This window comes from Chinchilla lanigera, unplaced genomic scaffold (genome assembly GCF_000276665.1).
Source record: "Chinchilla lanigera isolate Chin_1 unplaced genomic scaffold, ChiLan1.0 scaffold00017, whole genome shotgun sequence".
NCBI classification, from domain to species: domain Eukaryota; kingdom Metazoa; phylum Chordata; class Mammalia; order Rodentia; family Chinchillidae; genus Chinchilla; species Chinchilla lanigera.
Genome location: NW_004955418.1, coordinates 15672833 through 15689639, shown reverse-complemented (window position 1 = coordinate 15689639; position 16807 = coordinate 15672833). Strand labels below are relative to the sequence as shown.

The 16807-nt window shown below is 36.5% G+C and overlaps 1 protein-coding gene across 1 annotated transcript in view; it reads left to right on the top strand.

The window, feature by feature from the left end:
* The window catches only part of Lnpep (leucyl/cystinyl aminopeptidase), an 87009-nt gene that overhangs the window by 29072 nt on the left and 41130 nt on the right, over nucleotides 1-16807 (top strand). Inside the window, exons 2-4 of the mRNA XM_005382222.2 lie at nucleotides 9001-9841; nucleotides 14108-14246; nucleotides 15429-15560. Of these exons, the coding sequence (XP_005382279.1) occupies nucleotides 9001-9841; nucleotides 14108-14246; nucleotides 15429-15560 (1112 nt within the window). The remainder of the gene's footprint in view (nucleotides 1-9000; nucleotides 9842-14107; nucleotides 14247-15428; nucleotides 15561-16807) is intronic.

Genomic DNA, 16807 nt, shown 5'->3' with positions numbered 1-16807 from the left:
TTTTTTGGTTTTTCTCCGGTACCGGGAACCGAACTCACGACCTTGCGCTTGCCAGGCAGGCGCTTTGCCGCTGAGCTAAATCCCCAGCCCCTATATGTAGGTTTGACTGTTCTCAAGAGATTCAAGATAAAGGTGCTAGCTATGAAGACTGATTTCATGTCGTTGCAACCTTAACTACTGTAGGGTGGTGGTAGTAATTCTGCAAAATGAGCCTGAGGGTTGTGATTATCTTACATGAAATAAAATTTTTTAATTGAATGTTTAAAAATGAGGCCCTTATTTTTTGTTCCTATTCATAAGTACACAGTTAAAATTTTAAATGAACACTTAAAGAGGTTGTACTTTTAAAGAAAAGAATACAAAAACCCAAATACAGAGATGGATGAGGGCTTGCTTTTCTATGGTTGTAGGGCACATATATTTTCTTAACTTGGGTATAACTGGCATTATTCACTGGCTAAGTGATTTTGTTATTTGCAAGTTATCCTTGAGAAAGGGATAGTAACAAGACAAACTTGTTAAAGAACTTTGTTTCTAGCTTATGAACCTGTTTGGATTTTTTCCATTAGTTGACCTAACTAGACTTGGAAAATAAGTGAAAAATTGATCTTAGAGATCAACCAGGATGTGATATATGTGGAATTTTAGGCCAGTTTCTGAAAGAATATGATTTAGAGAGAAAACTTGCTTTCCTGTCTTCTGAAAGCATTTTTGCTTTAATTTTCCTACTGTTTTAACTATTTCCTATTTCACTGATTTCTGCTCTGTTGGTTAGTACCACTTCTACTTACTTAAGTTTAATTTGCTGTTTTCTAACTTTGTTTTGCTAGGAAGTTATATGCTATATATTTTAAATCTTTTTTTGGTATTGACACTTACATGATAAATGTCTGTGATATTTTGATGAGTTTTTATTTATTTCAAATATTTTCTAAATTCCTGTGGTTTCTTTGATAGTATTACTTGTATCTTCTATGACCTTACTTATTTGTTGCCTATTTATCTAGTCAATTATGAAGAGAAATGTAATAAGTTCTCCAGCTTATGTTTGAGGATGGTGGTTGTTTTTTATCTTGAATTTTATTTTTAATGAATTTTGAAACTGTTATCAGATACATACATATTTAAGGTTGGTATCTGGTTCTGTTGGATTTCACCTTTTATCATCATAAAATTTTCTTCTACTTTGTTTTTAAATTAAAAATGCTTCTTATGGATAGGACATAGTTGGTTCTTGCTTTTTTACCTCAGTATAGTTGGAACCTGTTCATAATCAGTGTAATTATATGGTCAGGTCTAAATCTGCCATTTTGCCTCTTTGTTCTTGTTCTATACAGCTTCTTTATAGGTTGATTATTTTTAAATACTCTATTTTCCCCCTTTAAATGTTTTTGCTATAATTTTTAAAATTGCATTTTCATATGTGCTCTAATGCTAATAATGTGGATTTTTAACGTATTAAAGTCTGTGTATATTCAGCATCCAACCACTTCACATCTTACATATGATCCTTTCACATCCTGCTTTATATATTTATTTGATATGTTTCATTTTCCTCAATTCATACATATAATCCCTTTACTAATGATCTGTAAAGTTCTTGAGCTTTTTTTTTCCTGTCTTCAATCTGCTGTTAGTTCCATGCAGTGATTTTTTTCATTTTAGCTCTAATTCTACAATAGTCCCAGTTTCTCTTCTGAGAAGAGTTACATCTAGTCACACATTCACATATCTAATGTGTGGTGTGTGTGTGTGTGTGATATTGTAATAGTGGCTCTAAAGATTTTCCTAAATGCAACATGTAGGCCACCTTAATTTCTAATGCCATTTTTCCTTATGGGTCACATTTTCTTGTTTCACTAGATGCCTAGGAATTTTTAATCACATATTAGATAGTCATGTAGAGATGTTTTTTCTTAAAAGAAAAATTTCTCCATGTAATGTTTTTTGTTTTAGTAGGTAGCTTAGTTACTGGCTGATCACCTTGTGGAGGCTTAGTTTCATTGTTTGTTGGGGCAGATCTGTGGGAAATGCAAGGTGATCCCTCAAGCTCCTTCAGCAGCTCCTCCTCAAATTGTTTTTCTCCTGCAGATTTCATTAGGGCATGGTTTGAGGCTTTGTTACTATGAGTTTACCATAGGCCTTAGTCTAGTGCAGTGATGGCAAGCCTTTCAGAGACTGAGTGCCCAAACTGCAACCCCAAACCCACTTATTTATTGCAAAATGCAAACACTGCCATTAAACCTAAAGACTGAGGTTTTAGTTTAGAAAAAATCAACTGTTCTTTGATGGTTGGCTGCTCAGATGACTTGCACTCGTGCCACAGAGAGGGTTCTGTGTGCCTGCTGTGGCAGGTGTACCATAGGTTTGCCACCACTGTTCTTGGGGTATGACTTTTGCTCCTAAACTGAGGCCTTTGTGGTGTACTGTGTAGAGAATCGAAGTGATTATGAACTCATCTTTTCTGTCACATTCTTGCTATTTTCCAGTATTTGAAAACATTTGTATCAGTTTGTCCAGTTAATGGTTGTTTGTGAGAGGAGTAGCCTGGTGGCAGTTACTCTCTAGGCTGAAAGTAGAAGTTTTATACAACAGTTTTAATTGTATAAAAGTGAACTTTAGTGGTAACTTAAAATGGAAGAGTAAATCTTGATCTCTTAGAACCAAATAAAATAAAATAAAATAAGCTTATGGGTGCAGTCATTTCTTTGTGGTCTTCGTGCCTCCCATTCCCAGTTATGTACCTGTTCACTTCTCTCTTCACACAGGAGACACATTAAGCTGTGTGGAGCAGCTAGAAAAGGACCTATTAGATCTTGCGAAGGTTATGATCTTGTTTATTCATCTCAACAGGACAATTAAAGATGGTTTCTTTAAAAACTTTATACAGTGGTACCTCAGTTCATGAACTCAATTCTCTCCATGATTCTGGTCACAAACCAAACTGGGTGAGAACTGAATCAAATTTACCCATAAGGGGTAAAGTAATACTTTATGCAGGACTTTGTGTTTGTATTTTGTGACACTGCTTATACATTGAGGTGTAACCCAACAGTATGTTAAGGAAAGGGAGTAGTTAGGTATACCCTCAAACCTTGTTCTGTGGTAGTGATTGCCCTTTAGGTTTTGGTGAGATAATGATACAACTAAACTTGGAACTTAATGTGAATACTGTGAGTAATGGGAAGCAGTTTTGAGTGGGAAAAGGTTAAATAATGTTTTGTTTGATTAAACCTATGTGGAAGAAAATTCTTTTTGTTTTTAATCCTAACCTTATTTCTATCACTTTTTATTTTTAAACTTTTTAAAAATAAAACCTCTTTTGATGGGAAAGGAGTCTCATTAGGGAAATAGTTATTTAATAATTAACCATCATTTTGGAAATTTAATGAAGTTTCCACTTGCAAATGATCTAGAAGATATAAATGCTGTGTCATGCTTGGAGCTTTTAGCTTTATATAAATATGGGAGGGAATTATGTGTTATTGTTAGGGCTTTGTTTGAATGTAACAAGCCTTATATCTAACCTAGAAGACTTATTTACATTAGGCCCATTTGAAAATTATTTTGGCTTGTTAATGTGAAGATACATCTTACTTCATTTTCTTTGAACATATGGCAGTAGTATAAAGGGATTACAGTGTATGAAGTTTGCACCTTTGATTCAAGTTGCTCGCCATGCTCTGTGTCACCGCTTTTCTTTTTGGCCGTTTTCTAAGTTGCACCTCACAGTTAATCACTGTCTTGCCTGTACCCCTGTACACTTACCCTTGGTTTCTCACCACATCCTCCTTACCTGTATAACCACTTTCTTCCTCTACTTTTTAAAACATTTTTTCACTTTTAATTTCAATTTTACTTTTTAATTTTTACTTTTAATTTTAACAATTTTTCTTTCTTTTTAGACCTTCCCTGGAAAATACTGCTAAAAATGCGTGTGGAAACTGGTAGCCTGACAGATTCCACTGGGCTTTCTAAATGTCTCAGCTATAGTTTGTCTTTGGGCTACTACTCCCTAGTCCTCTTCTGTGGCACTTGTCCCATGTTATTTTCTTCAGCTTATCTTTACATTACTCACACTTGCCTGTGGCTCTAGGCAAATAGCCTTGCTTCTTCTGTCACAGAGAGCACAAGGTTCTCTGCTGACCCAGTACTTCATAGACATGTACCTCCTGTCCTCACGTCCTGTCTCCAGGCTCTGGGAAGAATGGCTGTCATCCGTTAAGATTAATCCTTTCATTGGACTTCTTATGATTTCTCCCTGCCTTCTGGGGTATTTTTCCACAATTTCCTTTTTCCTATGCATCCACCTTCACATTTTGTCTTTTTTTATTTTTTCTTTCCTTCAGAAATACATGCTTACATTGTTTACATCCTGAACACACGTACACGGATTTAACTTTCCTCTACATCATACTTTTAGTTTGACCCTCTGTGTTTCCTGTGATGAACAGCTATGTACCATGAAGAAACAGTCTGTAGCCCTTGCCTTCCTTCGTTTACTTTCCGTTGTTTGGGGAAATGCAATCAGGCTTCCACTCTCTCTATTCCACTGAATGTACCATATAAAAGTCATTGGTTCCTTGGTTATCAAAGATAGAGGCCTCTGTAGGCCTCATTTTACTTGACCTAAGACATTTAATTCCAACAGTCACTTCCTTCTTCATAAAATCCTTCTTCATTTCTAGAATGTTACCTTTTCCTGTTTCTAGTCCATTCCTTATTCTTTGTTGCCCCTTTCCCTGTTCCTCACCTAAAATCCGATGCTCGCTGTTTTATCTCTTTTCCAGTGATCTCACACATATGCATGGCTTGAAGTGTGTATATCCAGGTAACTTGAAAATATTAGTCTTTTACCTACATCCTTCTTTTGAGCCCCAGTCCTGTATCATATAATCCTTACGACAATCATACAGAAAAATAATGTCCACATTTGTAGGTGAGGAAATTGAGACCAACAGCCGTAGCCTGTTTTTGATAGAGCCCGAATTTGAACCTCCATCTAAATTCAGATCTTGGGCTCTATAATATGTTATAATCAATCAGCTCAGCTCTATCAGATATGTATATCCCATACTGAATGCCACCTCAGAGAGAGAATATAAAGATCTATACTATATTCTAAGTCTCAGTGAATGACTGTCCTTCTGGTTATCCAAGGTACAATGTGTATAGGAGTTGATATCAACTTCTCTCTAAGTCTCCACTCTGCTGGCTTATCTGGCTCAAGGGAGCATGAACTTATATGCATTCTACCTCTTTAACATAATATGCAGTCTTCCCCTCTTCTCTTCCACTGCTGCCTTCATAGTTGAAAACCTTATCCTATCTGAATTGCCATTATAGTGACAGTCTAACCCAGTGATGGTAAATCTTTTAAAGCTTTCATTGGTACAAACAGCCTCCTGTAGTATACATGCTGTACATTCACTACCACTGGTCTAACCCATCGATTGTCAGATTATCTAAGCTAAAGAATGAGAATTTCTGTCTTTTCCCCTTTGATCTGTTGCAGAAATTTTGTAGTACATTGAAAAATCATCATTAGAAAAAGGAAATTAAAAAGATACGCAAAAATAAGTGCAGTTTTAAATATTAAATCTGGGAGACATAAAATTATTGTCTCAAATTGCAAGAAGTTTTTGAATACTAATTTTTTATGTGTATTCTGTCACAGTTGGGTAACAAACAGTTTATGGATTGGCACTGGTCCACCAACACCATCAAGGAGAACTAGATCATAGTATTTGATGAAATGTCTTCATTCTCTTAGGTTGGAACCAATGGGCCTACATTATTTAAAACTTGGAATTTTGACTTATATCCCATACTGAATGGGTGTATGGCTTGTATGGATTTAAAGAAGTTTTATAAAATTCCCTGTTCCTTTAGGATAATATCTTTCAGTAAGAATAAATCCAGGTAGAACAAAGGTAATAGTGTGTTACATTACAGTTTATCATAAACTCAAAGTTTGCTGCCTTAAGACTCAAAGCAGCACCATTTTTTTTCTAAATAAGCTTAAAGTGCAATCTTCAGGAGCTACTTGTAATAAAAGTAGTATCCCCTAGTTTGATACATTTAACTTGCTATGATAGTGCACACCAAAAAAAGTGTGATTCTAATATGCAATAAAATATAGCAAATGGTTTGATGGGCTCCATTTCTGAAAGATTAAACTTCTACATAACTATTAATCTAATGGGCTCTAAATAATAAAAATTAGTTACTTTGATTTTGGCAGGCACCTAAGCCTTTGTCAGAAGATTGGATGTTAATGACATGCAGACAAGAGGTGGTGCAAAGTCAAACTGTACCTTAAATAGGACATGGATGAAGAATCAAAATCAAAAACAAAGTTCCTACATGAAGCCAGGGCTTTGATTCCCAGGACCAAAAAAGAAAAAAGAAGAAAGTTCTGAGAGATTCAAATTCAGGGGTGGGAATGCTCTATTATTAGACTGAGACACTACCTAGACTTCTTAGAAATGTTAAATAAAAACATAGAGAACACAGACTAGTTTTCTACATCAGGTCCCACACAGAACAAAATGCATGGGCAAATGCTGAAAGAAGCATAATCTTCCCATGTGTGGTTAAAAAAAATCAGAAAAAGCCTCTTAGATATTGTTAAAAAGTAATATAAATTCCACAACTAATTTACAGCACTGTGGCAGGTACTAAAACACTAGCACAGTGGTGGGAGGTGGGGATTCAGATACAGCAATATTTTTTCTGTTAATGAAGTACATAACCCCCAAACACAATTAACTGTCAGACCAACAGACTTTATCACAAGAAGTTGAGACACTATAGGAAGCTTAGAAAATTAAATTCTCAGAAGTAGGATATTATAGCAACTCTTTCATTTTCGAACCTTTCACAGAGGATGAATGGATGGTGGCTTGCTATATCCACACCTACAAAATGATTAAAACTTTTATTCAAAGAAAACTTTTAATATAACATAACTTTAAAGGTTCAGAATGGAGAGGAGGTGGGAAAAGGCATTTGCCCAAAACAGGAATAGTCAAGGTAAAAATGATACGAAAATTTACTTTTAAAAAATAATGAAAAGCTGGGTATGGTGGTGCACACCTGTAATTCTACCACTTGGGAGGCAGAGGCAGGAGGATTGCTGTGAGTTTGAGGCCAGCCTTGAACTCACAAAAAAATGGAAAAAAAGTAATACAGGAAAAGGAAAAACAAAAAGAATATAACTTTCTTTGATTTACATTGTAGCAAGTTAAAACTGAGTTATGCAGTGACTGGTGTTCCCCCAGGTAGTCTGGGATTGAAAGGAGCAATGATGCATCCAGGCAGAGGAACAGAAAAAAACCACCTGGAGGATAGCATGTAAAAACATCCTGTCTTGTTCTTAGAGCGGTGGCAGTCTGGGATGATCAGAGTATAGCTGGGAATCATGGAACAGTGTTAGACCAACATTTCTCAAACTCACATGCACCTAAGTCACCTGAGGGTTTTATAAAATTCATATTTAGGAAGGAACATGGATGTCTGCTTTTCTAATAAATGACATTATGGTGTGAATGTGTCGGGTCAGCATACCACTTTGAGTGACAAAACTGTCAATTTTATCCTAATATTTATCAGTATTTTATATCATGAATTATGAATTGCCACTGTTCTGTTATTTTTTGGGTAGCACAAAATACATGGCATTTCTGTTTAGTTAGATATTAAATGGTTTACTATAGGCTTTGTTCTGGTGATGGTGAAATAATGTGTGTAGCAACTTCATTGTCAGGTACAGAATAATAATTTAAGTACATACTCTCATTTTTTATTTCCCCTGTGCTGGTTATTTGACCCAGGGCTTTGTACACACTAGCTGTCATCTTTTACTGAATTAGTTTGAGTAAGAAGACACAATAAAACAATGAAAAAAGCCCAAAATTTGAAATCAGATTTTTAGACCTGGGCTCCGATACCAGTTTTATGACTAAAATAGCTATATGGCTATGAAAGTAAATTAACCCACTTTTGTTTTTCCATTTTCTCATGTCCAACATATCATAAATGCCACTTTATAGAAATGTGAAGATTAGAAATTATAAGAATAAAGTAGAGAAAGGTTAGTGATGGTTGTAATTTGATAACTTTTGAGATCCCTTACAGGGTAAAGTTTTATAATTTTTAAGTAAAGAACATTGAATAGTCTAATCCTGGTGTATAGATTTGGGATTTTTTTTCTCAGTTATTCTAAGGATATTAGAGGGGTAGTTTATTGTGTTTTGTAAAAGCTTCCACCACTTCCTCACCTCAGAATACTAACACTCATTGTGTAGAGTGTAGTTGTTACAGATGGGACTATGTTGTTCTCTTGAATGCTATGGAGTGTGTAAAATAGAGAGTTTTAGAGTTTTATGTGATAGTTTTATTTTTTCTTGCTCATGGAAATTTGCTATGGTATAGGAACATCCCCTTTCAGGAGAAACAATAGTCCATGTTATTGCTAGGCCTACCAGTTCATTGTGCTCCCTAGGAAGAGGGAACTCAAAGGTGAGACCACAAAGGTCATGGAAGAAAGTTTGCAGGCTTTGTGGCAGGAGTTTGGAGTCCAGGTACCTTAACCCTGAAAGAAGGGCATGGACTATATGGGTGGTCACATCCCTTTGATCCTCCTGACTCCTCACTCTGTGGGGCAGGCCCAGCCAGAGACAGCCTGAAGCAACCCTCTTCAAGCCTCTGGGCAGGAATGTGTTAAGGAAATTAATACGTAATCTCAGCTGTCTCTTTTGGAATTAGCATGTTTATTTAGCTTTTTTGTTTCATGACTGTGGTATACTTTCATTTATGGTTCACTTTTTAATGGATGTTTCAAGAGTGTCATAAAAGCATCTTATTCAGTAGCTCTGAGATGGAAACAAGTCTTAGTGGTTTAAAAATCTTAGATTAAATTTGTTCTTGTAGAAGACATGATATTACATGCTTTTTTCCCCTAACTTTGTGCCTTGTCCTTGTGTTTTCACTTTTTAGATAGACTTCAGCTCCCCAGGAATATGATTGAAAACAGTATGTTTGAGGAAGAACCAGATGTGGTGGATTTAGCCAAAGAGCCTTGTTTACATCCCTTAGAGCCTGATGAAGTGGAATATGAGCCCCGGGGCTCCCGACTGCTGGTGCGAGGTCTTGGTGAACATGAGATGGACGAGGATGAAGAAGATTATGAGTCATCTGCAAAGCTGCTGGGCATGTCCTTTATGAACAGAAGCTCCGGCCTTCGGAACAGTGCCGCTGGCTACAGGCAGAATGCAGAGGGGTCTTGTTCAGTACCCTCTGCAAGGACCTTGGCGGTCTGTGCTTTTGTCATTGTGGCTGCTGTTTCCGTCATCGTAGTGATTTATGTACTGCCCAGATGTACCTTTACCAAAGAAGGCTGCCATAAAAAGAACCAATCAATGAGACTAATTCAGCCCCTTGCAACGAATGGGAAGTTATTTCCATGGGCACAAGTGAGGCTGCCCACTGCCGTTATGCCACAGCGCTATGAACTGGACCTACACCCAAACTTAACTTCAATGACGTTCCGGGGTTCTGTGACAATTTCAGTTCAGGCTCTTCAGGCCACGTGGAATATCATTCTTCACAGCACAGGTCATAATATTTCGAGAGTGACCTTCATGTCAGCAGTTTCAAGCCAAGAAAAACAAGTCGAAATCCTGGAATATCCATATCATGAACAGATTGCCATTGTTGCCCCAGAAGCCCTCCTAGAAGGGCACAATTATACCTTGAAGATAGAATATTCAGCAAATATATCTAGTTCTTACTATGGGTTTTATGGCACCACTTACAAAGATGAAAGTAATGAGAAAAAGTATGTAGCCTCCTTGAATGATTCTGGTTCTTTGCTTTTTGATAACTTCTGCAGTAGGGATCCTTTTGCCCAGGGACAGTAACAGTATTTTTTTAAACTTAGGAAATTATGACCAAAATATAATGGTGGAAGTATGTCCTGTTTCTCTTAGCCAAGCTCTGTCCATGTACCTTGGTGGGATGGGCTAGGAATGTCCTGGTAGAGGGGGATGGATAAAGATTTTTATCAATTATATTCTCGCAAAAGCTGAAGTTATCTCGAGCTTTTCATATTTTATAGGATAAATCTCATTTTCTATGACTATGAATGGGAAGCAGAAAAAATATGAAATGACTAGAAAAATACACTTATTTTTCTAATGTGCAGAACTTTAGGAGCTGTTTAATGAGATAAAGAAGGCAGGAAGTCTAATATGCTTACATACATGATATTCATTATCCTTCATCTATACTGACTTTTTAAAAAATGCCTCTCTCACTGCTGGACTTCTGATGGAAAGGTAAAATTAAACAGAAGTATTCAGCTCCTTATTTGGACCATGTATTTTGCACTTTAATCTCAGTATTCTTAGCATATAGCTGGAATATCTGAAAAAATGTCAAGTATACTGCATATAGATTATTCATAAGTAGAGATGATAAGTAAGTCAGTTCTCTTATGTTCACAAAGTCGTTGTTACATCTGCTGTATGTAATTGGAGCATTCTTTCTTACTACCCTGTCAATCAGGGTGTGAATTACTGCTTCTGGTCATTTAGCTAATGTATGTTGATGTATGATGAGAAATAGAGGTGAATATTTTATGTCTATCTTAAAGAAATTGATCTTTCTTAAATGGGCAGAGGGACAAAGCAAGTACTATAGTTTTATTCAGATAGTTTTTACTCTTTTACATAAATCTTTTCAAGTATTCTTGCATGGTGTCTGGCATTGAACACAAATTTGGAAATCCATTGGCAATTTAGGAGTTCTTGGCTTTAGTTCTCTTTCGGTAATCTCCATCATCCCTAGGAAATATAGGACATACATAAAACAGTGACTTAGTATGAAAACAGACCTTTGGAACAAGCCCCCTAACTATCTCATTTGCTCAAATGATTGCCCAGAATCCATGGGCCTCTTACTATGTAAAGGGAAGGAGAAATGTTGTGTAACAGAGTAAATTGACTTTTAGTATGAACACTTGTTGACTATTGCCATGGTTTGGATTGAGTTGTGGAATATGCTAGAAAACAGAATATGATTCCTTAAAATTAAGAAAACAGAACTAAAAATAGTATTGTAAAGTCTTAAAAGTTTATGAAACTCCCATTATACACAAATTGTAAGTTCCTTAACTTACCTGTTAGAATGAAACAAAAGCACGTTATTATGTATCTTGATAGAAAAGTTTAGATTGTTTAAACCTTTCAGGATGTCTGAAAACTATAAGCAATTTTAAGAAATGTGTACTCTTACAATTTCTGCCTGCCACCCCTATTTTCTACATGATTGCCAACTTACTCGTATTTCTGTATTTGTCTCTATAAATATAGACAGTCATGTTAGCCTTTAGCTTACAACCTTCAGTACTTCCTCGTTTCTATCAAGGTGTAGTTCAAGACCTTTCATTATTTGGCTCTTGTTCTTTCTTACAACCCTCACTGCCATGTTGAACGTGGTGTACTGTTCCCTAAAATCCAATGATAATGCAATAATGGCCAGAATTTACAGAAAACTTTGTGTTAGAAGTGTTCCAAGCATTTCCTGTGTTTTAGTCTTTAATCCTGTCCAGCCCACTAAGAAGTAGTGTGTCCATTGTATAGTTGAGGAAACAAAAGTGCCTCTGCGATCTTATGGCTAGCAGATAGCAGACAGGGAACTCAAAGCCATTTTAACTACACAGGCCACATTCTTTACCATCATGATGTACTGCTTCTCTATTTCACGCTCCTTTTCCTTTTTTATTAGCATATATTTCCAGTACATAATGTTTACATTCCTTCTGGGGAGTTGGTACCTGTACATAACACAGATAATTCCTCTTTTCATCCTCTTTCCCTTCCCTCTCTCTCCCTTCTCTCCATCTGTTCTTGATTCCCTTCCTATTTGAGAAACATCTATCTTCCTACTTCCTATTACTGTTTTCTTTTTTGCTCTTTATATTTTGGGTTTCTCATATGAGAAAATATACAATAATAAAGCTTGTATGTCTGATTCGTTTTACTTTGTTATGTTCTCAGGTGGATCCACTTTCCTGTGAATGACTCTACATTGTTATTTTGTTATCCCTAGTATTTGTAGTTCTCTTACTTGACCCACAGCCGAGTTGCAGTTGTTTTAGCACTGCTGGACAAAGCCGTGGAATTTTTTTTTTAAAAGAGGGAGAAAGGGCTGGGAATATAGCTCAGTGGTACAAGCGCCTCCCTGGCAAGCACAAGGTCCTGAGTTTGATCCCTGGTACTGCAAAAAAAAAAATAAATAAAAATAAAAAATAAAGAGGAAAAGAAACAATAAAAATGATACAGAATTCAAATCAAGATATAGAAAATTAACAGTGGTTGTTACATTGCATACTGTTATCTTCAGAGTAGTTGAAGATACCAGATATAGGCATGCAAAATTGATCAGACAGTATAAATACTAACTGTTCCTTTCAGTGAACTAATAGAAATTAGTAATACAATTATCTTAAGTATCTTTGTGTGTGTGTGTGTGTGTGTGTATATAATTTTTAAAGCTGTGGAATTTTAACTAGTATTTCTAAAAGGAAATAAAGTTGGCAATTAAAGAGTAAGCTTCAGAGTATTCTCCTATATAGGATAGTTGTAAAGTATCACTAAGAAGTACCCTTTTCAAAGAGACTTTTGTGTACGATTATTAATTCCAGGTATACAGAATTATTGCATCTCTTTTAGCAATAATGTTTTATTTGTCTTAAAATATTATGAGCTAGTTTTTAATCCATAATGAAGCTTTTTTATGTAAAGTATAGGTATATTATCAAATTTACTCCCTGGCTGCTATTCCCTTGTGTTAAATATGTAAGAATACTAAGGGCCAGGTAAAGAAATGGAATATTAGAAATATAACATGTCTAAATTGTTTCATGTATGGTGATTGCTACCTTTATTGTAGTCTACCCAATAGAAACAGGTATTAGGGCATGTCCTTACCTGGAAAAAAGAGTACAGTGATTTTAAGTATGAAAGAGTTGTGGTTATGTAGTGTTTGTAATAAACATCTCTGTAGGGCTTTACATTATACAAGTGGTTTTTATCATGAACAAAAAGCCTGGGTATTTGGTAGGGGAGCCTTTCTAAATCACAATAATAAATAAGGAAGTTGAGATCTAGGTTACTGATTTGCCCCAAATCATAGGGCTGGTAAATTTTAGAGTGTGGGTCTTCAGACTCCAAATTCCAGAAATTTTCTTTTCTACTTATCTTCTGACAGTGGAAACTTAGCCCTAAGCAAGAGCAGCTCCTGTGGAATGATTGTATCTGTGACGGATTGCCTGGTACCAGAAATTTATACAACTGTGGCCATATCTGGACAATTTGCCAAATGGAAATCTGCTGTATTCCTCTACTTACTTGAAAATCTGTACTTTCCCTATTTCTTTCATACTTTTTCCTTAGTCTGTTATTAAGAACCTTTGCATGTGTTCAGATCTTAACAGTTGGTGCTGTATTATGTCAGAAAGGAAAGTTTTAACTCATCATTAAAAAGAGTACTGGTTTAGGTGATGGGTGACCTATACTTTTTAGTACTCGTGAAAGTGCAGCATGTGAATTTGAAGTTTAGTGTTATGAAGCCAGAGTGTGTACAGATAATTAGTGGGACCCTTGCTGGTCTTCCATAAGAAATCTGTTAAGACCTCTGTGGCCAGCTGCAGCTTACCTTTATGGCTTCTTTCCCAGCCATACTTAGCAGCTGCCCCCTTTTCTGGACATGACCTGCTTGCTCTCTTTCCTCATGCTGCCCATTCTGAGTACATTGTTCCTTTCTCTACCTTCTCAAATATTCCTCACTTTTTAAGGCCCTCTTCAGACTTTGTACACATTTTCTAACTGAGTTTGACCTCTAATCAGAATTTGTTCCATACCCTTTTTGTCTACTGCTTTGTTTTCACTGTTAGAACAGGATTTGCATTCTGATGTAAGTTTCTGTGCATAAGTTTCTGCCCTCCATTTCTTGTGAGTCTTTTAATGACTAGGATTATACCGTGTTTATCTTATGTAGTAGGTGATCAATAACTATTGGATTGAATTTGTATCTGTTTTAGGTACTTTGCAGCAACTCAGTTTGAACCTCTGGCAGCAAGATCTGCTTTTCCTTGTTTTGATGAACCAGCATTTAAAGCCACATTTATCGTCAGGATCATAAGGGAGGAGCAGTACACTGCTTTATCAAATATGCCTAAGGTACCATTCCATTTTTTTGAATGTAAAATCTTTGAGCCAGGCTAATAGTGAGAATGATTAGAGTCATACACATTAATAGTACTTAAGTAGAAACTCAAATACAGGTATTTGTTGGGATCAGTTGGGAAGTCAGCCTGTGGAGCCTCCAGAAAAAGAGAAAGACAGTTGGACTTGGAATGTATGGGTAGAAAGTGTGTCCTATGTATGAAATTTGTGCATATATTAATACTGTGAACTAGTATAAGATGAAATTGACAATTTCTTAAAATACATTTGCTGATCTACACAGTGTTACTTGATAGTGTGGAACGTTGATTGTTCTTGGTGTGTTACATATAAATTAAAAATTGATGTTGTAGTAATTTGGAGGTTGATGTCATGAACAGGAGCCTCGTGAGTGTTAGTTCTGAGTAGGAGGCAGTGGGCATGAATCCAAGAAGGAATTTCCTTGGTAACCAGAACCTAGGGTGTCTTTTCGTTGCTTCATAGATCTTAAGAAGCTTCCTGGAATCTCATGGCTAGGGCAGAAGAGAGCCATACACAGCAGGCTGTGGAGTCCACTCCTGTAGGCAGCAGAAGGCAGAATGATCTGGCTCTATGTGGAATGGCATTCCAATAGCTCCACTTTTGGCCATACTCTTTAATCTTTTGCAACCAGATGGATGTCTGTTTGCCTGGTAGCCCCAAACAGAACTTAAGTAATGGTTGGGAAATCCTACGTGTGTTTTGCATGCCTTTATTTTGTGTCTGCTACAGACTTCTCTGGTGATTTATGATCTTTGATTCCACTAAGCCTTCTTGGGCTCCTCAACATGGTACTCTGTGAATCCCTTTCACATCACTTGGAGAAGTAGCAGAGCTGTAACTGCTTCTTTTGTGGATATATTTGTAGCAGTAAAGTAGAGTGATCCCTAGGTCATGGGAAAGGATTTAGGTTTTTAGTGGAATTAAAGGGGAACAATGGAACCAATACTTACCAAATGGAACCAGTACAGTACCACTGTACTTAGTGTGTCCTCTTGATGAAGGGTGGTGAAACAGACTGAGACCAAGTGCCGTGCTCTCTCTAGAAACTTTGGCTGAAGGATTATAATATGCCAGCATCTTTGCTCTCTCAGTGTATTTGTTACTGTCATTTATTCCTACAGTTACAGCACTATCATGTTTTCTCTTTCCCCGTAGAAGTCATCAGTCCCTATGGAAGATGGACTTTTTCAGGATGAGTTTTCTGAGAGTGTGAAGATGAGCACTTACCTGGTTGCTTTCATTATAGGCGAGATGAAGAACCTGAGTCAGGATGTAAATGGAACCCTGGTATGTTGATGTGGAAATTTTCCAAAAAGCTGTCTCAGGGGAGGTTCAGAGAAATTCTTATACATTTCTGCCTCATGAAGAAAAATAAGCTTTTTAATCGCACTCTGACAATTTATACCAGAAATGCTCTTTTACTTATTCTTAGCTTAATTCTTGAAAGCTAATTTTCAAGTTTGTTATTTTATAAGAGAATTCTAGTAAGACAACATATATAGATATATCTAAAGTTTCTAAAAAATGTACTGAACAGTATGACAGTCATTAACCTTATGTAATTATTTAGACTTAAATTAATCAAAATTAAATAAAACTTATAATTCACTTCCTCAGTCTCACTAGCCACGTGTCAAGTGCTGTGGTAATGTTCATGACGCCGGTGGTTGCCGTGTTGGGTAGGCTGTAAAAGTTAGATTCCTCCCTACCCTTTTAAAGCATTTTCTAGAGGCTGGGATGTAGTTCAAGGGCAGAACATGTACTTCGTTTGTGCAAGGATGTGGGTACAAGCGCTAGCATCAGAAACAAACAGCAAAACCCCCAGAAAGTCCTGGCTGAGTTTATTCATAGAGAATGAGTAAGATTGCTTAACTTAAGGTTCTGGTTTATCTGCATTTTGCAAAATAGATCCTTTATTCTCATAAGGGTTCTCTGTTTTTTTCTTCATCCTCTTAGGATTATTTAATTAAATTTTATACTTTAGTGGTAGAGAATTAATAAACCTACTATTTCTTATACTGATAATATAGCAGAAAAGACTTTTGAAAGACCCTTTTCCCCCCTGCCTTTTCCTTCAGTCCACCCATCCTTCTCTTTCATTACTGTGTTGGCTTCTTGCTACCTATAGAGTTACATTCAAACTCATTGCGATATCTAAATCTTCCCTTATAAATGCAGCTATATTTTCATTTGCTCCAAAGTGAATTCTTCTAGCTAGCCAACCTGAATTATTCATTACATATATGCCACATTCTTATATTCCTCTTTCTCTGTCACTGTCTCTGTGTCTGTGTGTCTAAAAAGAGAGGGAGAGATTGAGAAGTTTCAGGTGACTTCTTTCTCCCTTTTTATTTACTCATATTAGGAAGCAGCATGGTTAAACATAGGCCTGGAGTCTTCCTGGGCTGGAGTCCCTCCTCCATATCTTAGCAGCTCTGAACCCTTAGGAAGACTGTATTTTAATCTTCTTTATACCCTACCTTCCACAGCTCTAATATTACACACACACGTACACACACACACACGAAAACCCC